At 42.6% G+C, this 27,265-nt stretch overlaps 3 protein-coding genes across 3 annotated transcripts in view; all 3 read left to right on the top strand.

Moving 5' to 3' along the window:
* Positions 1–11,381, top strand: part of LOC115590326 (F-box/WD repeat-containing protein 7-like) — a 15,767-nt gene extending 4,386 nt beyond the window's left edge. The window contains exons 3-13 of the mRNA XM_030431669.1: positions 1–29; positions 808–942; positions 1,055–1,178; positions 3,246–3,382; positions 3,508–3,621; positions 5,567–5,748; positions 6,145–6,370; positions 6,459–6,525; positions 6,942–7,085; positions 8,904–9,053; positions 9,310–11,381. The exon at positions 1–29 is cut by the window's left edge and continues 107 nt beyond it. Coding sequence (XP_030287529.1) covers positions 1–29; positions 808–942; positions 1,055–1,178; positions 3,246–3,382; positions 3,508–3,621; positions 5,567–5,748; positions 6,145–6,370; positions 6,459–6,525; positions 6,942–7,085; positions 8,904–9,053; positions 9,310–9,443 — 1,442 coding nt within the window. The 3' untranslated portion in view covers positions 9,444–11,381. The remainder of the gene's footprint in view (positions 30–807; positions 943–1,054; positions 1,179–3,245; positions 3,383–3,507; positions 3,622–5,566; positions 5,749–6,144; positions 6,371–6,458; positions 6,526–6,941; positions 7,086–8,903; positions 9,054–9,309) is intronic.
* Positions 11,382–13,207: 1,826 nt separating this feature from the next.
* Positions 13,208–20,290, top strand: LOC115590267 (butyrophilin subfamily 1 member A1-like). The gene is made up of 5 exons (XM_030431567.1): positions 13,208–13,221; positions 13,975–14,098; positions 16,647–16,988; positions 17,228–17,509; positions 18,892–20,290. Exons 2-5 carry the CDS (start codon positions 13,996–13,998, stop codon positions 19,068–19,070), a joined length of 906 nt encoding a protein of 301 aa, XP_030287427.1. The 5' UTR covers positions 13,208–13,221; positions 13,975–13,995; the 3' UTR covers positions 19,071–20,290.
* Positions 20,291–21,154: 864 nt separating this feature from the next.
* LOC115590269 (butyrophilin subfamily 1 member A1-like) lies at positions 21,155–23,667 on the top strand. The gene is made up of 6 exons (XM_030431569.1): positions 21,155–21,314; positions 21,981–22,102; positions 22,311–22,652; positions 22,755–23,036; positions 23,129–23,209; positions 23,486–23,667. The coding sequence occupies exons 2-6, from the start codon at positions 22,075–22,077 to the stop codon at positions 23,539–23,541; spliced, it is 789 nt and encodes a 262-aa protein (XP_030287429.1). The 5' UTR covers positions 21,155–21,314; positions 21,981–22,074; the 3' UTR covers positions 23,542–23,667.
* Positions 23,668–27,265: the final 3,598 nt, after the last annotated feature.

The raw sequence follows: 27,265 nt of genomic DNA, 5'->3' as shown, positions 1-27,265 counted from the left end.
GTCTGCAGGACTGGCTTCACATCTTCCAGGTCAGCATACTAAACCCCTCCCCAAAACACAAACGATCCAATCATAGCTTTGTATTCAAGACTGTGTAGTAGTTAACATTGCTAGCTAACTAGCTTACGACCCACAGCAGAGAAGCACAAACTACATGGACTACATTAATGATGGCCGACTGGATTTACATCTCTGAGTGAACTGTTCCTTTAAGATGCTATCAGAGGAAGCTAACGTTAGCGAGTGTGTTCGGCTCTCTGCTGGATGTGTGGAGGTATTTGTCCGTGTCAGACCTTCTCTCTTTAAAACTGAAGCGTTATGTTTAAAAATAGAACAATTAAAGCACAAACATGGACTCATGTGCCGCCATTTTGTGCCAAAATAAAACACGAGGTGGAACACAGGAGGCCAAACGCATATTTGCACACATAAACTTGTAACACTTCCCGACATGAAACAAACACACACCCATTTATATTATGAAACACACACACACACACACACACACAGCTGCAGATGTGCTGCATGTCGGCGTGTTTGTGATCTCTTCCACTTCCTGCACGTAAACACAGAGCATTAGAGGAGCGATGCCTCCGAGCTGCACTTACGTAACTTAAAGCACATGCACACACACATATACACACACACACGCGCACACAGACACACAGACACACACACACACACATTGAAATGAAACACATGGCTCTCGTTTCTTTTCTAGCCGCGGTAAATAATTAAAACCGTTTCACAAGAAAACATGAAATAAATGAATAAAACTCGTCCTTCACTTCCTGTCTTCTCCCTCAGACGTGGAGCGGTCCTGAGAGGCTATTGGCTCTGGACGAGTTGATTGACAGGTGCGAGACCAGCCAGGTGAAGCACATGATGCAGGTGATCGAGCCGCAGTTCCAGAGAGACTTCATCTCCCTGCTGCCCAAAGAGGTGCGGTGAAACACAACACATGTGTCCAGATGTGAAGTCAGTGTGTCCGCCTGAGAGGAGTGTTTAACCTGTGTGTGTGTTCATGTGTGTGTCCGTGTGTGTGTGTGTGCAGCTGGCTCTGTACGTGCTCACCTTCCTGGCTCCCAGAGACCTGCTGCAGGCGGCTCAGACCTGCAGGTACTGGAGGATCCTGGCTGAAGACAACCTGCTGTGGAGGGAGAAGTGCCGCGAGGAAGGTAAACACACCTCTTTACCCCTTCCTCTGGTCATTTTTATCTCACTCATCCTCCTTGTTGACCTCCTTAAATCGTCTCTCAATCCTTTATGACTTCCTGTCCGTGGTTCCAACTGAATTTTGATAACAGATAACAGTATTTTTGCACATTTGGTGGACAAACAAGCAGGTTATTTATACACCTTGTAGTGTAGAGACAGCTGTGACAGAATATTTAGTCCATAATTCAACATTTAAAATGAAATGAGAGTTGTTATTTTATGTTTATTTTAATAAATACATATAGTGTTGTTGGTGGCTGGTCAACACAGTCTCAGATTGTTTCACTGGGTGGAGTTCTGTTGGGATTCATCTCAGTGTAGTTGTGTGTTTATGTAATGTGTCGTACATTCCTGCTCATGGAGATGAAGTTTGTAGGAAGGTGTTAGCTGAGACGAGAACGTGTTGAGGGACGGATTGATCTACGCTGTAGCTGCAGGACGCTGAATGTGGGACTGAGTCAGAATAATAATTATTTAGTTATTAGTAGAACCAGTTAACAGTTGGATTTGGTGTTTTTAATGGTGTTTGTTGTAAATGATGTGAGTTTTATAAGCAGGCGTGATAAAACATCATGTCGTCCTCCCTCCTCTTCACTCTCTCTGCCCTCTGTTGTGTTGGAGCGTTTGAGAAGCTCTGTTGTATGTGCTGTTGTGGTTCTGGTTAGGGTGGTTCTGGTTCTGGTTCTGGTGGTGTTGGTTAGTAACACTGCAGGTGTTTTATCAAGCGTCTTCACAGGGAAATATGAAAAGCAGAATACAAAACAGAGGCAGCAGCTCAGTGGATGTGTAGAGCTTTCTAACCCGAGTGTAACATGCAAATACAGCCACACACACACACACACACACACACACACACACACACACACACACACACAGTCAGTCAGTCACTCCTCCTTCATTCAGCGCAATGCAGTGGCTCTGTGTGTATGTGTGTGTGTGTGTGTGTGTGTGTGTGTGTGTGTGTGTCTCTGGGCGTCCTGCCAGTCAGCCGAGATTCACAGCCGGCACTCAGCAGCCATACCAATGAGCCGGCCTCGCGTTAGCTCCACGCCACAGCCATACTAATGAAGCCGGCGCTAACTGCAGCGCACCGGCTTCATTAATGAGGCTGATCTGTATTTGTGCGACGCCCCCGTCGTACCAGCGGGAGCGGTGTCGGCGTTAACTGGCACTCAGTGAGAATATGAATGCAGCTCACCTGTATAACAGACTGCCAGCTACATATTAATGAAGCTAGCAGCGCTACAGTAGCTTTGATGAGCCTCATTATGATGAACTGTAGCTCCTGCTAGCTGTTATCTAAACAATTCAGCTGATGTTAGCTTACTCTAGTGTAGCTGTGTTAGCTTATGCCATGAGTTCTGTTGGCTTGAGGTAAAACACCTTTAACTTCCGCCAGTTTACCTCGTTAACGTTATCATAGTCAGTTTAATGTCTTTGGTTGCAGCTAGCTTAGCTGAAGATGATTTATATGAAGCTACCACAGCTTACACTAAATTAAAGTGTTAGCATATGCTACTGACAAACGATAGTAGCTAATGTTTAGCTTTCACCACATTAATTAAACTGTAAGACCCCAAAGCTCATGTTGAATGTAAAATGGTCAGTTTTGTAGCGTAGCTGCTAGCCTATCTTACTGTGATTTTTATGAGTCTAAAGCTGCAAATGTTAGCTTACACAGCAATTTAGCTTTATAAATAGCTTTTCAAATTAGCTCATACCAGTTTTTGAGTCCAGTCTAAGACCCTGAAGCTAATGTTACCTATTAACTGGTCCGTTTAGTAGCCTAGCTGCAGATGCTACTAGCGTCTTCGATCATGATTTCTATGAAATATCGCTAACAGGCTACTTTTAGCCTAAACCAACTGAAAACCCAGCAGCTAATGTTAGCATGAGGCTGTGGTTGTTAGAATAGCTGCGGTTGCTGTTAGCTCGTCTGCTAGTGATCTAACACAAACAGCTTATTACCGACTGATTGATAATCATTGCAGCTGTTTTACCTGACACGTCCCTCTTCTCCTCTCCAGGTGTGTCAGAGTCTGCGTCGTCTCGTCGCAGGAAGTGTGCGCGGCCCGGTGTGGCAGTCAGTCCGTGGAAGTCAGCCTACATCAGACAACATCGTATAGAGAACAACTGGAGGAAGGGCGACACACGAGAACCTCTGGTACGCCTCACACACACATACACACACACACACACACACACACACACACACACACACACACACACAGTGTTTGATATGTAAACATGGAGTTCTGTCACTAAGTCCGTCTGTCCGTTTCTCTGCAGGTGCTGAAAGGTCACGACGATCATGTGATCACGTGTCTTCAGTTCAGCGGCGACCTGATCGTCAGCGGCTCCGACGACAACACGCTCAAAGTCTGGTCGGCCATAACTGGAAAGGTAGGACGCTCTGTGTGTGTGTGTGTGTGTGTGTGTTCGTCACTGTGTGTGACATTGCATATTTTGTCGTGTGTCCTTCAGCATTTCGTCAAGCAGCGTTCTTATTTTCAAACCTGTGAAAACGTTTCTACAGGCTTTTATTTTGTACACAAGCAGTGCTTTTATTTTGTAGTAGCTCCAGGTTTACCCTTGTTATTAGCCTTTATTACCTTAAATAGCGTTATGTGGTTGGCAAAACGTAAATATCTGTGTATCGTTGAGTCAGTGATGTTAAAGAGTTCCTGCTACGATAGCATTTAGTGTGGTTTGCTAGCATCGCTCCAGCCACAATACAAAAGTCCCTTAAGAAAACTGCTACTTTAACGATCTTTGAATATGAATATTTACCATGAATTAAAACTAGCTGCGTGGCTAACAGAGCTTACTAGCTAAAGGCAGCTACAGTTAGCAGCAGTTAGCGGTTACTCCTTTGACATGCTGCTGTTTGGAGAGACCCTGAACTCTTGATTTATAATTGTTTTAATTACATTTTTGACTGTTGGTTTAATTTAAAAAGACATTTTAAAGCATCATAGAATGCAGGACTGATGTTTTAAAGCCAGACAATTATCTGTTCATCAGGAGAATGATCAGTGTATTCAGTCGTGGAGATAATGATCAGTGTGACACATATCCGCTCTGCTTCATGACTAAGAACAGAAGAATAGAGGTGTTATGTAGGTCAGCGTGACCTGACAGGATGAAGCTGAGCAGAGACGACTGCAGAGTGCAGAAGAAGAAGAAGAAGAGTCGTGTTGGTCAGGGCGTGTCGTTAAACACCAACGCTGCTCGACACACACGTTCGTCTGTACTCGCCCTTCCTGTCCACACACTCATACTGAAGGAATGTAACCGAGTACATTTACTAAGAGCAGTAACTGAGTACACACTGGATGTAATCTGTTACTTCTCACGTCATCTCAGAGACGCTTTGTTCCTTTTACTACACTTGTGTACGTGAACGTTGAATACAGGACTTCTACTTGTAGTGGAGTATTTGTACTGTTACTTGTAGTAGGAACACACACGCACACACACACCCACACACACACACACACACACACACACACACACACACAAACACACACACACACACACACACACACACACACACACACACACACACAAACCGACTCAGCAGCTCGATCTGGTTTCGGTTGAACATTCTTTGAGCGGACACACCTGCTCTCTCTCCTCCGTCTGGACCTGCCCTTTACAGAGAGAGTGTGTGTGTGTGTGTGTGGTTTACTCTCTGCGCACACACACACACACACACACACACACTCTCTCTGTAGCCTGCAGGGATGACGAGGCGTGTGTTTCCGCTCACGCCGGTTGAATTTGAATTATCTTTATTAAGCAGGATGTGATGATCGTTCAGCAGAATCTCCCCGCTTCTGTCTCGGCAACAGTTGCCAAGGCAAAGTTTTCCTCTGTTGCTACGGCAACCAGCACTACAACACCTTCAAGGTGAAACTGTGTTTTCACTGCGTGTGTGTGTGTCCTTCAAGGGGAGCTGTGGAAGTGGAACAAATATTGACTCACACACTTTTATGTACACATAATACAGTACACACACACACACACACACACACACACTCTCACACACACACACACACACGGTCATGTTTCAGCTGTGACGTGATCGTATACGCAGGTACACACCTTCACCTGGTGGTCAGAGGAGGGTCCTACATTTCCCATCATGCACCTGAACGACATCCTTCTTTGGAAACGTCTGTTTAAACTTCAAGTTTTCATCTCAGACTTTGATAAAAATCTTCTGAGCCCAGATCAAGATCACCTCGATGACATCACTGTGACATCACGAGGTCTCCATAGCGACTGACCTTCACTGACCGTACTAAACGCGTCTCCTCTGTCTTCTTCTTCTTCTGCACCTCAGTGCCTGCGGACGCTGACGGGTCACAGCGGCGGCGTGTGGTGCAGTCAGATGTCGGTCGCCACGGTGATCAGCGGCTCCACCGACCGGACGCTGCGCGTGTGGGACGCCGAGAGCGGCGAGTGCGTGCACACGCTGTACGGACACACGTCCACCGTGCGCTGCATGCATCTCCACGGCAACCGGTAACTCACACAAACACACACACAGATTCATACAGTCATATACATTAATGACACACACACTGCCTGCAGCTTGTCTCCATGGTAACCAGCTTAACATTAATGTATTCAACACAAAGAAAACTTCAAACACACACACAAACACACTAATCACACACACATACATAATAAATTCATGCTAACACTATAAATACACACATAATGAACACACACAGAAAACAAACAACAACAAATTATGAAACTGGGTCAGCGTGAACACACTAATCTAGAACACACACACACACACACACACAAACACACACACACACACACACAAACCTCGGCTTCATGCTAACAACACAAACTCGAGCCGACCTGATTGGTCGACACTGCAGTGATGTCATCCCTCTCCTCCCTCAGGGTGGTGTCGGGCTCTCGGGACACGACGCTGCGTGTGTGGGACGTGTCGACGGGCCGCTGCGAGCACGTGCTGACAGGTCACGTGGCGGCGGTGCGCTGCGTCCAGTACGACGGGCGCCGCGTGGTGTCGGGCGGCTACGACTACATGGTGAAGGTGTGGGACCCCGAGACGGAGGCGTGTCTGCACACACTGCAGGGACACACCAACAGAGTGTACTCGCTGCAGGTACGCACACACACACACACACACGTGTTGACACAAAATGTCCGCCCCAGTGTGTTCCGGTGTCATGAGTTACCTTCTCTGTCTGCAGTTTGACGGTGCGTTCGTGGTCAGCGGCTCGTTGGACACGTCGATCAGAGTCTGGGACGCAGAGACAGGTACTGACCCGACCAGAAAACATGAGTCCAGTGATGTCACTCAGTTTCTTGTTGCATTGTGGGTAATGTAGGCACCTCCTCCTGTAACAATGTTCAAAAACAGATGATCCAGATTGTTACAGCCGAAGCAGAGACGCTTTTTTTACTCAACACATTGTTCCCTTGCAAAAACATGGTGCCTACATTACCCACAATGCATTTAGTGCCTTGGTGACATCACTGCAGGTAATCAGACCTGTAAACACACTTTAATGTGGAAAATTACCTTTAAATGTAGTTTAAATCATCAATTTAAAGATGCAACGTGAACTCTTTTACTTATCACACCAGTTGTCACTGATAGTTTGATTATTTTAAGAACATCAATAATAATATGAAAGATGAAACGTCTCACCTGAAGCTCTCATCTCGTCCAGGTGGGTGTGTCCACACGCTGACCGGCCACCAATCACTGACCAGCGGGATGGAGCTGCGTGACAACATCCTGGTGTCGGGGAACGCCGACTCCACGGTGCGAGTGTGGGACGTCCGGACGGGACAGTGTCTCCACACACTGCAAGGTGAGAGAGAGAGAGTGTGTGTGTGTGTGTGTGTGTGTGTGTGTGTGTGTGTCTGTGTGTGTGTGTGAGAGAAAACAATGAGAGCAGCATGAAGGTGAATGTGTGTGTGTTGTCGACTCAGCACTAAAACACACACACAGGATCGTCTGCAGTGCTCAGGGAGAGAACGAGGGAACAAGAGAGGAGTGGAAAGTGAAGGAAATGAGGGAGGAAGGGAACAAGGAGACTAGGGAGAGGAGAGTAAACCTGACGTAGACAAACAAGCAGGTGTGAAAACTACATTTTGATGATATTTCCTGCTGAGCGAGGAGTTTTTCCTGATGATACTTGTGTGTACTTGTACTTCAGTGAAGGTGTGACTGCAGTATTACTTTGTTTACCTGAGTACAGATATACCTGAGTACAGATTTACCTGAGTACAGATTTACCTGAGTACAGATTTACCTGAGTACAGATTTACCTGAGTACAGTTATACCTGAGTACAGATATACCTGAGTACAGATTTACCTGAGTACAGATTTACCTGAGTACAGATTTACCTGAGTACAGATATACCTGAGTACAGATATACCTGAGTACAGATATACCTGAGTACAGATTTACCTGAGTACAGATTTACCTGAGTACAGATTTACCTGAGTATAGATTTACCTGAGTACAGATTTACCTGAGTACAGATATACCTGAGTACAGATTTACCTGAGTACAGATATACCTGAGTACAGATATACCTGAGTACAGATATACCTGAGTACAGATTTACCTGAGTACAGATTTACCTGAGTACAGATTTACCTGAGTACAGATATACCTGAGTACAGATATACCTGAGTACAGATATACCTGAGTACAGATATACCTGAGTACAGATTTACCTGAGTACAGATATACCTGAGTACAGATTTACCTGAGTACAGATTTACCTGAGTACAGATTTACCTGAGTACAGATATACCTGAGTACAGATTTACCTGAGTACAGATTTACCTGAGTACAGATTTACCTGAGTACAGATATACCTGAGTACAGATATACCTGAGTACAGATATACCTGAGTACAGATTTACCTGAGTACAGATATACCTGAGTACAGATATACCTGAGTACAGATTTACCTGAGTACAGATTTACCTGAGTACTTCGTCCATCGCTGCTGAATAAAGTGGAACATTTAGCAGCTGAACAGCTGGTGGAGACAAAAACGGAGCTAACAGAGTGAATATTGTTAATTTAATGAGTCTGTTGTTGCTCTTTTATCGTTTGTGTTGTTGTTATTTACTCTTGTGGAGCTCTCGCTCTGTGAAAGGTGTCACACTCATTAAACCTGACTCACCTGTAGAAACATGAAGGTGTTAAACTGTCAGCTGTCGGCTCTCAGGACGGTTTCTGGGTCACTTCCTGCCCTCTAGTGGTCATTTAATGCAACTTCAGGTCTCATCAGCTCCACAGACGCAGGATAGTTTGTAACTTCACCGGCAAAGCAAAATCCAAGAAGCAGAAAACAGAATATCTCTGTTGTCGTTGTAATAAGATAAATGTTAAATGTGTTCTTCATACAAACACACTGATAGTAAATATATTAATCCTGATTATAAATGACATCATCTGCGACTCATGAAGGACTTTTTCTCGACTCTCTCTGACATTTTACTGAATAATTCAGCTCTCCTTGAATCAGAAATCATCAGTTTGCAGCTTTAAAAAGTATTTAAAATGTTACTTTTGTGCTCTCAGTGAAGATGTTACAGTTCAGACGAGCAGGGAGACACGTTAGTTTGTGTTCATGTTGATGACGGCGTGACGATGTTTTCCTTCAGGTCCCAACAAGCACCAGTCGGCGGTGACGTGCCTGCAGTTCTGCAGAGGTCTGGTTCTGTCCAGCTCCGACGACGGGACGGTCAAACTGTGGGACCTGAAGACCGGAGCCTGGCTGCGAGACGTGGTGGCGCTGCAGAGCCGAGGATCAGGTGAGGACGAGCGGGCGGGATCTCAGTTTTAGGTCGTTTAGTTTGGTTTGAAGTCTCGTAGTCCACAGAACAGTTCTGGAGCTTCACAGTAACACAGAGTTGCAGCGTTCTGCTAAAAGCAGAACGCTGCAACTCTGTTTTACTGTGAAGCTCCAGAACTGTTGGAGACTTAATTTAAAACAGAGAAAACAACCAAATCAAACATAAAGTCGCTCAGCACATCGTCTGAACCACTCACGTCCTCCTCTCCCCACAGGTGGCGTCGTGTGGCGAATCAGAGCGTCCGACACTCGGCTGGTTTGCGCCGCCGGCAGCAGGAACGGGACGGAGGAAACCAAACTGTTGGTTCTGGACTTCGACCTGGACGACAGGAAGAAGGAGACTGACTGAGGAGGAGGAGGAGCGACGACGCCATGAAGAAGATTTGGACGTTTTTTTAAAAAAAAAGAAACTCGACTTTTTTTAGACCAAAGTCACAGCTGGAATCCAGTCAGACGAGACGGTTATGAATGTGACGTCCTGATTGGCCGGCAGACTGACGGACGCATTAAGAGGACGGACGGACAGAAAGGATTTTAAACTTTAAAAACAAACAGTTTGAAACGCCAAAATGACGCAACAATCACGTCGGAAAACAAAACGGCGACACATGAATGTTTTTGACGCTTATCGCCGGGCAGAAAACATGGATGTAAATGGTTTCTATGACAACGGGAGAATGTTTGACTGATGGATGAACGATGGATTTTAAGAGTCGTCGATGATGAACAGTTTGAATGTAACCGGCGCCGATCGAGGGCATTTGACTTTTCACCGCTGCTGAACCAATGAGGAGCGTCGCCGTTTGAACGAACCAATCAGAACACACCAAAATCATCGTGAAGGCCGGAGACACACGGGGCGACTTCCTGAGGCAGCGCGGATATTGTTCTGCTCGTCCACGTCGCCGCTCGATGTTCCTCGTGTGTCTCGGCCGTGATGTAACAGACGAGGTGTTCGAACGCCGCCGCAGGAAAGCGGCTCCTGAACGCATCACGCAGTATAAATCAGTATGCAGCCGCCGCAGCTTCTCATCTGCCAGAGTCACAACTTAACCCTCGCTTTCATTCCCGCTCCACAGCCGCCGCCGCCTCTTAAAGTTTAACGTTTCTGAAGGCTGGGGAGGATTATTGTTAGCTGCTGCTCACCTCTATAAACACTTTACAAGCTCCCTGAACGTTAAATCACTCGCAGATCTGCACGTTTTAACGACCTGTGGTTCAGGAAAACTCCAACTCCAGACCTTTTTTAATACAAGACAGTTTGAAATGTCACAGGAGCGTTTAGATGCTTCAGTTTCAGGATCCTGTCCACTGACTTTGTTTACTGAGACACTGAAATATTAATGTAAAGCAACGTCTGTTTTATTTCCAACTGTGAAAGGTGAAAAAACGCAGCAGTTGATCAGATTTGTAGCTTTAACGAACACTAAATCACTCACAGACTCAACTAGTTTGAATCAGTGATCCTGTGCTTTTAATTTGAAATTTGGTAGTTAGTCCTGCAGTAGATAATTCACTGAAATGAAAATCAAAAAACTGCAAAAATCTGTTAGAGAATGGACCAAATTCACCCTTAAAACCTGATTTTTACATGAATTAGACTCATAAACTCACTTTTATAAAATCACTACTGAATATTTAAATGTTGAAATCAAAATATGAGTGAATTTCTGATATTTTAAGATCATTAAAGGATCATTTCAAGTTTTTCTATTCACAAAAAAATCTGGTTTTAATCTAAAAAAATGGAAACTGTCAACTTGTAATTAACTTTGGCCCCTCTGAGCTTCCATAGACCTGATTAAAAAGTCTCTCCTCATTTTATAAAACATTAAGAAAAACAAAATCATTAATTTTGGCCTCTCTGTGTTTCCATAACAACCTGAACCTCTACACAGTGTTTTCCTCGGCTTATGAAATATTAAAGTAAAAAAAGATCAATAATTTAAAACGACTCCCTTCACCAGATATTAATCCGATACGCTGCGGTTGCCAGGCAACACCTCCAGCCAATGAGCAGAGATTCGGGTGATAGTTTCCCCCGGCAACAACAAGTGGTGTGTGTGTGTGTGTGTGTGTGTGTGTAAGAGGTTGTGACCTTCTGCAGGTGTGAGGCTGCGGAGAGGCGGCGCTGTCCTCGTGATGTCATCGTGTAACATACTGTAAATACAAGAAGAGGATGTAAATATTCAGCTTTTTATATAAAAGAACAAAACATATTGTGGAGGGTGGGAAGAGACGAGGACAGAGGGACGAACACGGATCAATAAAGATGAGTTTTATAAAGCGCTGAGTTGCTCGACTCGTTTGTTCTCTGCTGATCTCGACATATTTCAAACTTTAATCTGTTTTTTTAATTCTAAACATTTTAATTATAACAGTTTCTTTCAGGTTGCGTCACATGTGGACAGACAGCCGACTGAGTGAAGAGCAGAACATCAGTTTACTGTAGGAAGAGCAGAAATGCTAACAACAGGATGCTAACGTCAGGATGCTAACAGGAAGTAGGAACCACCGGACAAACTCCAGAGACCCGGGGACGAATTAAAGCGTGACACCACCAATTCTCCTCATTGAAGTGTGTTTACAGCAGCATGTGTAAAAAGTATAAAGCCTTTATTTACTTCTAGTGATGTCACTCAGTGGCTCAGCTGCATTGTGGGTAATGTAGGCACCAGGTTATGAGAAGCAGTCCGCTGATCACTGCAGTCCTATAACAATGTCGCACAGTTAGCATGCTAATATTTGCTAATTAACCCAAGAAAAACGCTAATTTGATTTCTTGCGTTTTTATAAATTAAGCCATGACAAACTTTCTGCTCACAAATGCAAAAAAAAAATTTAAATATTCAATATATTATGATCATATCAAGTATTTGTTAGTTTTTATATTTTGTATAAGAATTTTGTAGTATTTTGTTTACATGACATTTAAGCACTTTGTTCTTATATAAACTTAAGTTAATTAGTAAACATATCTGATAGTTTAATGTAATTTAATTCAGTTTTGAGTGATGAATATTGATGAGATTATGAAAGTGATCTGCTGTTATTAGTTAATTAACGTGTTATTTCACAGGTTTGTAATTTTCTAATCATTTTCCTGGAAAGGATTTTGTAATCTAGTACTGATTAATTTCCAGATAAGAGGCAGTTGTTTTTAATTAGCACACAATAATTAACTAATTCAGAGTAACTGTGAGTTTGACCTCGAGTGTTTTCAGTCAGAGCTGCTGAACATGAAGAACAAAGGTCACAGTGAGAGTTTATGTATGATGATGAAGAGTAGAGATCTGCAGTAATGAGCCTCTGAGCAAGGCACCGAACCAAACACACACACGCACACACACACACCTTTATGTATTGTTGTATTAGAGACAGAACTCCTTCATCCTCCTCACTTCCTGTCGTTCTCTCAGTCTGTCTCAGCGCCGCAGATCAGCTCATTGTTTGAGTTTCAGTGTGTGAGGATGGGAGAGGAAGATGAAGATGAGGAGGAAGAGGAGGAGGGCTCACTGATAAAAATGAATAAAACCAATGTGCAGAGAGGAGGAACAGAAGCTCGTGTTTGATTATTCAGTTTACATTTTTCTTCGACTTGACATATCCTGAGTGTGTGTGTGTGTGTGTGTGTGTGTGTGTGGCCCTGAGGGGATGTACTGTACCACTATTGTGCTGTCAACAAGCTGCAAAGCCTCATGGGTAACAGGTGAGAGATGATTTCAGAGCGCGCACACACACACTTTGCTGCAGGCTCAACATACATAATCAATCAACTCTCACTGTGGACCAGATATAAATATAGGTGAAACACACACGACCACCATGCCAGACAAATGAATATGAATATATATATGTGTGTGTGTGTGTGTGTGTGTGTGTGTGTGTGTGTGTGTGTATCATTAAAACACCTAATAAAATGGAGGCGAGGCACTCAGTCTTAGGAGTCGACAATAAAACACAATCAAAACATCTGGCTGGGACTCATTACTGTGTGTGTGTGTGTGTGTGTGTGTGTGTGTCTGTGTGTGTGTATTGGTAAATCATTGATATTAACACCATCAGGTTCTTTCCGGAGTTTCCTTCATGCAAGGACACCTTGACAAAACCTTTTCTCCGATCTGTTGGTAAGAGTCGCTTTATAAAGTCGAACTTTAATGTTAAATATATCTACAGATAAACATATCAACTCTTTAAACAATGTGCAGGTTACTTTGTGGACTTTAAAACATAACGTGGTGGAAATGAGTCGGCAAAAAACACTTTCGCTTAATTTAACCTTCTGTTGTTCTGAGCATAAGTGGTGGCCATTTTGTAGTTTTAGCAGAGTGAAGGGAAACATTTTGAGGCGTTAAGCGGTTGTTTTGGTGCTTTTGAAGAGACATTTTCTACCTGCGCAACAAACATTGCAAGTGAAAGCAACAGGTGTGACTTTTATTACAGTTTATTCTCTAGTTGGGAGGTGAAGATGAAACTTATATGTTGTTCTAACTCAGGTATTAAATGTGTCATGGCCTGTATTCCTGTCTCCATCCAAATTCTTAAAAACAAAGTTTTCTGATGAAACAACATAAATCACATACGAATAAAAATCTATTCTTCATTGTATGAGGGAAGATAAAAGTCCTTCAGCCTTTTCCCTTTTTTGTACTAGAACATCTTTCTTCAACACTCTTTCCTGACATTTCTTTTTCCAGATCAAACTGAAATATATTTTATTCATCTCTCTATGTTATCATTATAGCTCAGATTTCCAGTGAATAAAGGGATAAATAGCTCTTGATAGACTTTTCATCTCAGACAGTAAAACCCATATAAATGTGTGTACATTCTGTTCAAACCATCAATCCACGTCTGTAGTGTTTTTTTCTTTAATTAAGGAGTCCAGGGTGCTTCATCCAATGAATATGGTAAGGTGGAGCCAAATGATGGACCATCATTTTGGGATCTTCAGTATTCTGCTTTTCCATCTCACTATGATCGAACTACTACAGCCGTTCAGAGGTAATGTGCACTCAAAACACTCAGTACAGTTACACACTGATGTCTGTAAGTTGGAAAGCAAAAGACACAACTGCTTTTGTCTGACCGTCTGTCCCATTCTGGTGAGACAGATATTTCACAAGTGCCTTCAAGGAATTTCTTCAAATTTGGTACAAATGTCCACTTTAACTCAAGGGTGAGATTTAAAGCAAAGGTCTCCCTAGAGATGTGGACAGGTCTCTGTAAAGATGTAGACAGGTCTCTGTAGAGATGTGGACAGGTCTCTGTAGAGATGTGGACAGGTCTCTGTAAGGATGTGGGCAGGTCTCTGTAGAGATGTGGACAGGTCTCTCTAGAGATGTGGGCAGGTCTCTGTAAGGATGTAGACAGGTCTCTGTAGAGATGTGGACAGGTCTCTGTAGAGATGTGGGCAGGTCTCTGTAAGGATGTAGACAGGTCTCTGTAGAGATGTGGACAGGTCTCTGTAAGGATGTGGACAGGTCTCTGTAGAGATGTGGACAGGTCTCTGTAGAGATGTGGGCAGGTCTCTGTAGAGATGTGGACAGGTCTCTGTAAAGATGTGGGCAGGTCTCTGTAGAGATGTGGACAGGTCTCTGTAGAGATGTGGACAGGTCTCTGTAAAGATGTGGGCAGGTCTCTCTAGAGATGTGGACAGGTCTCTGTAAAGATGTGGACAGGTCTCTGTAGAGATGTGGACAGGTCTCTGTAGAGATGTGGACAGGTCTCTGTAAGGATGTGGGCAGGTCTCTGTAGAGATGTGGACAGGTCTCTGTAGAGATGTGGGCAGGTCTCTGTAGAGATGTGGACAGGTCTCTGTAGAGATGTGGACAGGTCTCTGTAAGGATGTAGACAGGTCTCTGTAGAGATGTGGACAGGTCTCTGTAGAGATGTGGACAGGTCTCTGTAGAGATGTAGACAGGTCTCTGTAAGGATGTGGACAGGTCTCTGTAGAGATGTGGACAGGTCTCTGTAGAGATGTGGGCAGGTCTCTGTAAGGATGTGGGCAGGTCTCTGTAGAGATGTGGACAGGTCTCTGTAAGGATGTGGACAGGTCTCTGTAGAGATGTGGACAGGTCTCTGTAGAGATGTGGGCAGGTCTCTGTAAGGATGTAGACAGGTCTCTGTAGAGATGTGGACAGGTCTCTGTAAGGATGTGGACAGGTCTCTGTAGAGATGTGGACAGGTCTCTGTAGAGATGTGGGCAGGTCTCTGTAGAGATGTGGACAGGTCTCTGTAGAGATGTGGGCAGGTCTCTGTAGAGATGTGGACAGGTCTCTCTAGAGATGTGGACAGGTCTCTGTAAAGATGTGGGCAGGTCTCTGTAGAGATGTGGACAGGTCTCTGTAGAGATGTGGACAGGTCTCTGTAGAGATGTGGACAGGTCTCTGTAAGGATGTGGGCAGGTCTCTGTAGAGATGTGGACAGGTCTCTCTAGAGATGTGGACAGGTCTCTGTAAGGATGTGGGCAGGTCTCTGTAGAGATGTGGACAGGTCTCTGTAAGGATGTGGGCAGGTCTCTGTAGAGATGTGGACAGGTCTCTGTAAGGATGTGGGCAGGTCTCTGTAGAGATGTGGACAGGTCTCTGTAGAGATGTAGACAGGTCTCTGTAGAGATGTGGACAGGTCTCTCTAGAGATGTGGACAGGTCTCTGTAAGGATGTGGACAGGTCTCTGTAGAGATGTGGACAGGTCTCTGTAGAGATGTGGGCAGGTCTCTGTAGAGATGTAGACAGGTCTCTGTAGAGATGTGGACAGGTCTCTGTAAGGATGTAGACAGGTCTCTGTAAGGATGTGGGCAGGTCTCTGTAGAGATGTGGGCAGGTCTCTGTAGAGATGTAGACAGGTCTCTGTAGAGATGTGGGCAGGTCTCTGTAGAGATGTAGACAGGTCTCTGTAGAGATGTGGACAGGTCTCTGTAGAGATGTGGACAGGTCTCTAAGGATGTGGGCAGGTCTCTGTAGAGATGTAGACAGGTCTCTGTAGAGATGTGGACAGGTCTCTGTAGAGATGTAGACAGGTCTCTGTAGAGATGTGGACAGGTCTCTGTAGAAATGTGGACAGGTCTCTGTAAGGATGTGGGCAGGTCTCTGTAGAGATGTGGACAGGTCTCTGTAAGGATGTGGGCAGGTCTCTGTAGAGATGTGGACAGGTCTCTGTAAGGATGTGGGCAGGTCTCTGTAGAGATGTGGACAGGTCTCTGTAGAGATGTAGACAGGTCTCTGTAGAGATGTGGACAGGTCTCTGTAGAGATGTGGACAGGTCTCTCTAGAGATGTGGACAGGTCTCTGTAAGGATGTGGACAGGTCTCTGTAGAGATGTGGACAGGTCTCTGTAAGGATGTGGGCAGGTCTCTGTAGAGATGTGGACAGGTCTCTGTGACAGTCCTGTTCTCTCCCTGGACATGATGTCACATCTTTAAAGGTCCTCCCTGGCTTTTCATGCAGCTTCAATACACTATTTCTTACCTTCATAATTAAAAGTGTCATTTTCATGACATGAGTTTTAACTGTGCTGCTGTCTCTTGTTTGTTCTCGTGTTTTCCTCTCAGTGGCATCAGAGTTGATTTCTTCATATGTTCCAATCGTAGCCCTGGCTGGTGATGATGTCATTCTACCATGTCAGCTTCAACCTGCAGTCAGTGTTAGTTCTGAGACGCTGCTGTGGATCAGACCTGGTTTGGACCTAAAGTACACCTATGTCCACAGAGATGGACAACCAATGTTAATGGGTCAGAACCCATCTTATTACAACCGCACAGCTCTGTTTGTGGATCAGCTGATGAACGGAAACGTCTCCCTGAAACTCTTCAGAGTGAAACTCTCTGATGCAGGACGATACACCTGCATCATTGATTCAAAGAAGATGGAAGCTTCCGTCCAACTCATTGTGGGTAAGTCAGACTCATGAAACACAAAGAAAACAGAAGATGAACTCCAGAATGTAAGGTCAGAGAGTTCCTGCTCGCTCCACCTCCTAACAACTCTGAAGAGAAGCACATGTGACTCGACATGTTTGTGGAGGTTTAGAAATGTTTCTGTCAGCTTCTTCTCTGAACAGTTATTCTTAAATAGACTACCAATTAAATTAGTGACTTAGGCCTATGTTATTTTCCCTCTCTCTGATCATCAGGTGCTGCCTCCACACCTGTTGTTAACATAACAGGGTTTGACAGAGGACCAGTTGTTCTACAGTGTGAGTCTACCGGCTGGTATCCAGAACCTGAGGTGTTCTGGCTGGACGGTGAGGGAAACCTCCTCTCTGCTGGACCTACAGAGACAGTCAGAGGTCCTGATGACCTCTATACTGTCAGCAGCAGAGTGACTGTGGAGAAGAGACACAGCAACAGTTTCACCTGTAGAGTCCAACAGAACAGCACCAACCAGACCAGAGAGACACACATACATGTTCCAGGTAGAGAATCAGTTCTACAGTCATTAAATAAATGTGCTGTCACTGTTCACACAAGATGAGATCTAAAATGTTGTGCTGTTCTGTTTTAATCTTTCAGATGATTTTTTCGTGGTCCCATTGCCAGTTGCTGCTGCTGCTGTTGGTGTTGATGCTGGTGTTGGTGTTGGTGGTGCTGTTGCTCTTGGTGTTGGTGTTGGTGTTGCTATTGCTATTGCTGTTGGTGTTGCTGTTGGTGTTGGTGTTGGTGTTGGTGGTGCTGTTGGTGTTGCTGTTGCTGTTGGTGTTGCAATTGGTGTTGGTGTTGGTGTTGGTGGTGCTGTTCGTGTTGCCATTGCTGTTGGTGTTGCAATTTTTGTTGGTGTTGCTGGTGCTGTTGCTGTTGGTGTTGGTGTTGTTGTTGGTGTTGGTGTTGGTGTTGCTGTTGGTGTTGCTGTTGGTGTTGCTAAAGCTGTTGCTAAAGCTGTTGGTGTTGCTGTTGGTGTTGGTGTTGCTGTTGGTGTTGCTGTTGGTATTGGTGTTGCTGTTGGTATTGATGCTGGTGTTGGTATTGGTGTTGGTGTTGGTGTTGCTGTTGGTGTTGGTGTTGCTGTTGGTGTTGCTGCTGCTGTTGCTGTTGCTGTTGCTGTTAGTGGTGCTGTTGGTGGTGCTGTTGGTGTTGGTGTTGGTGTTGCTGTTGCTGTTGCTGTTGGTGTTGCTGTTGCTGTTGCTGCTGCTGTTGCTGTTGCTGTTGCTGTTGCTGTTAGTGGTGCTGTTGGTGGTGCTGTTGGTGTTTGTGCCGCTGTTGTTGTTGCTGTTGCTGTCGCTGTTGCTGTTAGTGGTGCTGTTGGTGGTGCTATTGGTGTTGGTGTTGCTGTTTGTGTTGTTGTTGGTGGTTTTGTTTGTGTTGCTGTTGCTGTTGCTATTGCTGTTGTTGTTAGTGTTGCTGTTGCTGTTGATGGTGCTGTTTTTGTTGGTATTGCTGTTGCTGTTGGTTTTGCTGTTGCTGTTGGTGTTGCGGCTGCAGTCTTGTTAGTTATCAGACTATATCAGATGGTGATATCCCGTAAGTCACATTTATTTTCTTATTTTATGTCAGGTTACTGCTTTTTATTGGCTGTACTGATTTATAGGGATTAATTCCAATGCACCAATAGATTATATATTGTAAAACATTGTTCAGTGTTTAATATTAAAACAGACTTGTTCACTAGATTTATCAAAAGGTCTGTGGGAGAGACCACAATGTGGTCCTGACAGTGTAGAGCTAATGTAGCTTTATTAGCAGATGCACTGTTCATCCAGGTCACTTTGATATTTCTGTGCAGTTCTCTTACTATAACACATAGTTCTAGTTACGTAAAAGACAAACAAACTGACACTTTCCTGTTTATATGACCACACAGACATCAGGATGCACCAGCAGGATGATGAGAAAAAGGCAGTGGTACTGTTTAAAAGAAATCAGAAGGTCAAGGAGCATGATGTCAGTGAGAGATCATGTGAAGACGATCCCATGTTGAACCTGAAGAAGAAGCAACTGGAGGATCAGGGAGACCAACTGGAAAGTGTGACCGTCCTGTAAGGATGTTGGTGCAGTGCATGATGTTAAAGCACTGCATCATGTAGGTCAAAATGTACTAGCTCATGTACATTTATGATAATGATGTTAAAATGTACTACAGTGTCAGGCTTTCTCTACATTAAGTTTTTCACTGTAGGTTAGTGTTGTGTTTCTTTGTGCACCCTCCTGTATCTGAGCCTGTCCAGGGTCTTTCCCCTTGTAGTTTCTGGGCTTTCCTCCTCAAAAGTGTAGGCGTGTAGTTTGATGATAAAAGAATTCTGCGGAGGCAAGGCTGGGTGGAATGATAGAGCAATCTTTATTGAAACAGAATCTTGAGCCCTGCGTCCGGATCAGAAGCGGCCACTTTCTGATATTCTCAAATCTATGGAGAAACTATGCCAAAGTGCTTCTCCCTCTGCCCCATCAGAACTCCTATCAGCCTTCCACCTTGGGAGACCTACCTCTAAGACCTAAGTGCCACCCCCTCTTTCTTCCTGTAAGGGCCTTTTAGACTCCTTTCTCAAGTACACCCACTTCTTCTGATTGGTCCCTTTGCCAGTTTATCCAATAGACTAAATGAGGAGTTGACCTGTTTTAGGCATCTCCCACCATTTGGCATGCAGGTCAAACTCAGTTAAAGACTTTATCGTCTGTTAATCTTTGACCCCCTCACAGTTGGAAGCCAACCCCTGGACCTTCACTCACACAATGAAAATCAATTAGTCATCATTGAATCTACACTAAGTAGATAAGAATGTGTTGCCCTCCAGATACCTCACCCTCTCTGCTTGTAGCTGCAGCTAATGTTATATAAAGCTGAAAACACTAAGGTTGTATTCAGACCAGGCTGCTGCAATTTACTCATCTACAAGAATATAGAGATGAAACAAATTTGTGCCAGTGAAAAGACTGCAGACAAGAAATGTTGTGAGGTCTCTAAACTGTTTTGTTTTCATGGGTTAAAATTTCAGATTGTTGTTTCCTTGATGTTTCAATAAATGTCACTTTAAAAGCTCGATGGAGAACATTACTGACTGAGAAACAGAAAGCAGACAATCAGTCAACTATTAGTAAAACACTGGAAATGTTTTAAAGACGGAAATTCAGTCTGTCCAACAGGATACTAATGTTTAGCTAACAGCTTACCTGCTCTTACTGTACTTCATCACTGTAGCTTGTGTCAAAAGCATCACGTTGTGATTATTTAGGGCTTTTTCATCAAAATAAATAAATGATCCTAACCTGTTTCATGACTTCCTGTAAACATTCCCATCACTCAGTTTCACTTGTTCCTCTTTTCATTCATGAACAGATGAACACAGTAACACATTCTGGCAGCCATGTTGCTTTGAAACATATTTAATTCAATGTTCAGTAACAAATCCACAACAGGAGACAGTCTGTAGACACAGCAGTTCAGTTTCTGTCTCAAACATAAAGGTCTCTCTCTGTTGGGAACTTGTCACACACCTGTCAGTGGTTAAAACTACTTTTAATGGACGTACGTTGATGTTCTTAAGTTTCCCCCGAGGATCATGGCCGCTGGCTGAGGCAATCTACTGGACCAATTCCAAATCTGTTGTAACGATCAGTCATTTATTACACAATATTTGTAAGTGCACATGAAAATATCAGAGTTCCTGTTTCATAAAATGTTAAAGTAGGAATTTGTCCTCCAACATCACAATATTAAAACTCATACTGTTTGTACTGTTTGTGGTTGAAGTCTCAAATTCCATATCTTTTAATGAGTTAATCATCAATATTGGCAGCTCAATTTGCAATATAAGTCCAGTATTTATTTAGATAAAACACATTTAATAAAACCCTGAAGATAATATAATCATTCAATTGTTGCAAGATCGATCAGCTCTGGAATCAGAATCCCATCTCCTCTGATGCTGCTGGTTTGAGGAGGCTGTTTACTCGTTTACTGTACAGCTGCGCATGATTAAATAGATACGTCACACAGTACAGCTGTTAGCCCCGCCCCCTTTATATTAATCCTCCATGTTGGCCCCGCCCACTACATTCTATCCGTTGGGACAAACTACTAACGTCACGGCACAGGTACGTTCACAGTTAGAGCTGTTAAAGTAGTTTCTCTGGTTTTATCTTGTTGTCGTCACTCAGGTGTTGTGTTCAGGTGTTCAGTTCTCTGTAACTTTGTCTTTATTTAGTTCTGTGCTGTAAAAAGAGGGACAGCCGCAGTCCGCCCTGCTTCCTGGTTCACATCAGTTCTCCACCACAACAGTCTGACTGCAGGTAGGAGCTGCTGTTAAAGTCTCACTGGAGCGGTAAATGTTCACCTGTCAGACTTTAATCCTCTCAAACTGTTGAAACTGTGTGCAGACACTTAAACTTACAACATGTCGGTCACCGGACAGTTGTTGTGTAACGAAGCTTTCCATACTTTCGATTTTCCTCACTGTTGTTGTGAGCTGCTGTCAGTCACCGCAGGACGGGGGCGGAGACACGACAACACCTGAGCTCACCTGAGGACGTGTTGCGGTGCTGTGCCTTAGTGAAGGGAAACTTTATTAACCCGTTTAACTCTGAGAAAACATTTCAGGAAAAACCAGTTCAGACCTGATGGAGGCTCAGTGCTGCTGCACGAGGCCACCAGCCACATAATAATGATAATGATAAGATAATGATACTAATGATGATGATAATAAACTTAAGCAGATGTGTTCAGATATAAGATAATAAACAATTTGAAAAGAAGCTGCTGATGTGTTTAAACATTTTTTATTTTTAATTAACCCTCATGCCCTCTTCGGCCATTTTTGAACATTTTTCTCACCTTTTTAAGACATTATTATTTGGTGATCACTGTTAACCTGGTTTTCCACTAGACAAAGACGTGTTTGTGTGTATTTATTTTTTAAACACTTAACAAACTCTTGTTTTGTTTTGCTTTATTTTCAGGAGACCAAGGTGCTCCATCCTAAGATCCTGCAAGCTGGAGCCAGATGACGGACAGTTCTTCAGGACCTTCTGTGTTTCACTTCTCTTTCGCTTCATGATCCTGATAAAACAATCTCATGGAGGTAACTCCCACTCAGTGATGTTTAGATATAAAACAAACCGATCATTACGAACTGTAGAAAACAGGTGGTGACAGTCGTGTAGTTTAGACATAATGTCTCTTTAATGCGGCTTTATTACATTGTTTCTTACCTTCACAAATGTCATTTTGATGACATGAGTTTTAACTGTGCTGCTGTCTCTCTTCTTTGTTCCTTTGTTTCCTCTCAGTGGCGTCAGAGTTGATTTCTTCAGACCAACCAATCATAGCCCTGGCTGGTGATGATGTCATTCTACCATGTCAGCTTCAACCTGCAGTCAGTCTCAGTTCTGAGACGCTGCTGTGGACCAGACCTGGTTTGGACCTAAAGTACATCCATGTGCACAAAGACGGAAAACCAGTGTTAATGAATCAGAACCGATCCTATTATAACCGCACAGCTCTGTTTGTGGATCAGCTGATGAACGGAAACATCTCCCTGAAACTCTTCAGAGTGAAACTCTCTGATGCAGGACGATACACCTGCATCATTGATTCAAAGAAGATGGAAACTTCCATCCAACTCATTGTGGGTAAGTCAGACTCATGAAACACTGTAATCTGAACAGTTATACTTAAATAGACTACGATTCAAATTAGTGACGTATGTTATTTTCCCTCTCTCCTCTCATCAGGTGCTGTCTCCTCACCCTTCATAGAGGTTGTGACTAATAACAGTGAACATTTAGTTCTACAGTGTGCGTCTACAGGCTGGTATCCAGAACCTGAGGTGTTCTGGCTGGACGGTGAGGGAAACCTCCTCTCTGCTGGACCTACAGAGACAGTCAGAGGTCCTGATGACCTCTATACTGTCAGCAGCAGAGTGACTGTGGAGAAGAGACACAGCAACAGCTTCACCTGTAGAGTCCATCAGAACCACATCAACCGGACCAGAGAGAGCCACATACTTGTTCCAGGTAGTGAATCAGTTCTACATTAACTAATCTTACTGTCACTGTTCACAAAAGATGAGATCTAAAATGTCTGTTGTTCTGTTTTAATCTTTCAGATATCATCGTGGTCCCATTGCCAGTTCCTACTGCTGTTGTCGTTGGTCTTGCAGCTGCAGTAGTTATCTGTGTGATATGCTGTAAGTCACATTTATTTTCTTATTTTATGTCAAACTACTACCAGAGCTTTTTATTGGCTGTACTGATTTACAGGGATTCATTCCAATGCACCAATAGATTATATACGGTAATACATTGTTCAATTTTTAATGTTAAAACAGTCTTTTAACTAGATTTATCAAAAGTTCTATGGGAGACCATTTTTACAATGTAAAGCTAATGTTAGCCCTATTAGCAGGCTAGATACAGATGAGAGAGACATGAACTGACACTTTACTGTTTATATGACCACACAGGTATCAGGAGGCACCAGCAGGATGATGAGGAGGAAAATCCAGGTCAAGTAGTATGATGTCAATGAGAATTCTTGTGAAGACAATCCCAAGTTGAACCTGAAGAAGAAGCAACTGGTGGACCGTACGTCAAAATGTACTACCTTAGTACTAAATGTACTACATGTGCATTTATGATAATGATGTCAAAGTATCGCATCATATTGGTTAAAATGTTAAAGTATTACATCATGTTGGTTAAAATGTACTACATGTGCATTTATGATAATGATGTTAAAGTATTGCATCATGTTAGTTAAAATGTACTACATGTGCATTTATGATAATGATGTTAAAGTATTACATTATGTTGGTTAAAATGTACTACCTCTTGTGCATTTATGGTAATGATGTTAAAGTATGACATTATGTTCGTTAAAATGTACTACATGTGCATTTATGATAATGATGTTAAAGTATTACATTATGTTGGTTAAAATGTACTACCTCTTGTGCATTTATGGTAATGATGTTAAAGTATTACATCATGTTGGTTAAAATGTACTACATGTGCATTTATGATAATGATGTTAAAGTATTACATTATGTTGGTTAAAATGTACTACCTCTTGTGCATTTATGGTAATGATGTTAAAGTATTACATTATGTTAGTTAAAATGTACTACCTCTTGTGCATTTATGGTAATGATGTTAAAGTATTACATTATGTTCGTTAAAATGTACTACATGTGCATTTATGATAATGATGTTAAAGTATTACATTATGTTGGTTAAAATGTACTACCTCTTGTGCATTTATGGTAATGATGTTAAAGTATTACATTATGTTGGTTAAAATGTACTACATGTGCATTTATGATAATGATGTTAAAGTATTACATTATGTTGGTTAAAATGTACTACATGTGCATTTATGATAATGATGTTAAAGTATTGCATCATGTTAGTTAAAATGTACTACCTCTTGTGCATTTATGGGAATGATGTTAAAGTATTACATCATGTTGGTTAAAATGTACTACATGTGCATTTATGGTAATGATGTTAAAGTATTACATTATGTTGGTTAAAATGTACTACATGTGCATTTAAGATGATGATGTTAAAGTATTACATCATTTATGTTAAAATGTACTACATGTGCATTTATGATAATGATGTTAAAGTATTACATCATGTTGGTTAAAATGTACTACCTCATGTGCATTTATGAAAATGGTGTTAAAGTATTGCATCATTTTTGTTAAAATTTACTGTATCATGTACATTTTATGATAATGGTGTTTAAATTTACTACAGTGTCAGACTTTCTCTACAGTTGTCATGTTTGTCATGTGTAGGTTAGAGATGTGTTTCTTTGTGCGCCCTCTTGTCTCTGAGCCTGTCCAGGTTCTTTCCTCTCTCTGCTTGTAGCTGCAGCTTGTGCTTTATAAAGCTGAAAACACTACGGTTGTATTCAGACCAGGCTGCTGCAATTTACTTATCTAAAAAAAATATAGAAATGAAACAAATTTCTGCCAGTGAAAAGACTGCAGACAAGAAATGTTGTGAGGTCTCTGAACTGTTTTGTTTTCATGAGTTAAAATACCAGATAGTTTTTCCCTTGATGTCACTTTAAAAGCTCGATGGAGAACGTTACTGAGAAACAGAAAGCAGACGATCAGTCAACTCACTGATTGGAAAAAACTGGAACTGTTTTAAAGATGGAAAATTCAGTTTATCCAACAGGATACTAATGTTTAGCTAACAGCTTACCTGCTCTTACTGTACTTCATCACTGTAGCTTGTGTCAAAAGCATCGCGTCGTGATTGTAAGAACTTTTTTCATTAAAATGAATAAATGATCCTAACCTGTTTCATGACTTCCTGTAAACATTCCACTCCCTCAGTTTCACCTGTTCCTCTTTTCATTCATGAACACTTTAACACAGTAACACATTCTGGCAGCCATGTTGCTTTGAAATATATTTAATTCAATGTTCAGTAACAAATCCCCAACAGGAGACAGTCTGTAGACACAGCAGTTCAGTTTCTGTCTCAAACTAAAAGGTCTCTCTCTGTTGGGAACCTGTCACACACCTGTCAGTGGTTAAAACAACTTTTAATGGACGTACGTTGATGTTTTGAAGTTTCCCCGAGGATCATGGCCGCTGGCTGAAGCAATCTAGTGGACCAATTCCAAATCTGTTGTAACGATCAGTCATTTGTTACACAATATTTGTAAGTGCACATGAAAATATCAGAGTTCCTGTTTCATAAAATGTTAAAGTAGGAATTTGTCCTCCAACATCACAATATTAAAACTCATACTGTTTGTACTGTTTGTGGTTGACGTCTCATATTCCATATCTGTAAATGAGTAAATCATCAATATTGGCAGCTCATTTTAAATATAAGTCCAGTATTTAGTTAAAAACAAAAAACACATTTAACAAAACCCTACAGATTATATAATCATTCAACTGTTGCAAGATCAATCAGCTCTGGAATCAGAATCCCATCTCCTCTGTAGCTCCAGGTCCAGGAGAATGTGAAACTCATTTACTGTACAGCTGCGCATGATTAAATATACGTCACACAGTACAGCTGTTAGTCCCGCCCCCTTCATATTACCCTCCATGTTGGCCCCGCCCCCTCCCCATTTTACCCGTTGGGACGAACTACTAACATCACAAAACACGGTACGTTCACAGTTAGAGCTGTTAAAGTAGTTTATCTGGTCTTATCTTGTTGTCGTCACACAGGTGTTGTGTTCAGGTGTTCAGTCCTCTGTAACTTAGTTTTTATTTAGTTCTGTGCTGTATAAAGAGGGACAGCCACAGTCCGCCCTGCTTCCTGGTTCATGTCAGTTCTCCACCACAACAGTCTGACTGCAGGTAGGAGCTGCTGTTAAAGTCTCACTGGAGCGGTAAATGTTCACCTGTCAGACTTTAATCCTCTCTAACTGTTCAAACTGTGTGCTGACACTTAAACTTACAACATGTCGGTCACCGGACAGTTGTTGTGTAACGAGCAGGCCAAACTTTCGATTTTCCTCACTGTTGTTGTGAGCTGCTGTCAGTCACCGCAGGACGGGGGCGGAGACACGACAACACCTGAGCTCACCTGAGGACGTGTTGCGGCGCTGTGCGCTAGTGAGAGAAACTTTATTAACCTGTTTAACACTGAGGAAACATTTCAGGAAAAACAGGTTCAGACCTGTTGGAGGCTCAGTGCTGCTGCACGAGGCCACCGGCCACATAATAATAAGATAATGATAAAGTAATAATACTAATGATGATGATAATAAACTTAAGCAGAAGTGTTCAAATATAAAATAATAAACAATTTGAAAAGAAGCAGCTGATATGTTAAAACATTTTTTATTTTTAATTAACCCTCATGCCCTCTTCGGCCATTTTTGAACATTTTTCTCACCTTTTTAAGAAATAATTATTTGGTGATCACTGTTAACCTGGTTTTCCACTAGACAAAGATGTGTTTGTGTGTATTTATTTTTTAAACACTTGACAAACTCTTGTGTTTTTTGTTTTGTTTTCAGGAGTCAAGGTTGCTCCATCCTAAGATCCTGCAAGCTGGAGCCAGATGATGAATGGTCCTTCATTTTTCTTTCTCGCCATGATCCTGATAAAACAATCTCATGGAGGTAACTCTCGCTCAGTGATGTTCAGATATAAAACAAATTGGTCATTACAAACAGTAGTAAACAGGTGGTGACAGTCCTGTAGTTTAGACATGATGTCTCTTTTAATGCAGTTTTATCACATGTTTCTTACCTTCAC

Source organism: Sparus aurata, chromosome 10 (assembly GCF_900880675.1).
Source record: "Sparus aurata chromosome 10, fSpaAur1.1, whole genome shotgun sequence".
NCBI classification, from domain to species: Eukaryota; Metazoa; Chordata; class Actinopteri; order Spariformes; family Sparidae; genus Sparus; species Sparus aurata.
Note: the sequence above shows the minus strand (reverse complement) of the source record. Positions and strands in the feature narration are given on the sequence as shown.

What these genes read in the sequence shown, in the direction of transcription:
- LOC115590269 (XM_030431569.1), top strand. Translation starts at nt 22,075, where the DNA reads ATGATCCTGATAAAACAATCTCATGGAG. An exon ending in TTCCATCCAACTCATTGTGG is followed by an intron (nt 22,653 to 22,754) that starts GTAAGTCAGACT and finishes TCCTCTCATCAG; the next exon opens with GTGCTGTCTCCTCACCCTTC. An exon ending in GAGCCACATACTTGTTCCAG is followed by an intron (nt 23,037 to 23,128) that starts GTAGTGAATCAG and finishes TTAATCTTTCAG; the next exon opens with ATATCATCGTGGTCCCATTG.
- LOC115590267 (XM_030431567.1), top strand. Translation starts at nt 13,996, where the DNA reads ATGAATATGGTAAGGTGGAGCCAAATGATGGACCATCATTTTGGGATC. An exon ending in ACTACTACAGCCGTTCAGAG is followed by an intron (nt 14,099 to 16,646) that starts GTAATGTGCACT and finishes TTTTCCTCTCAG; the next exon opens with TGGCATCAGAGTTGATTTCT. An exon ending in TTCCGTCCAACTCATTGTGG is followed by an intron (nt 16,989 to 17,227) that starts GTAAGTCAGACT and finishes TCTGATCATCAG; the next exon opens with GTGCTGCCTCCACACCTGTT.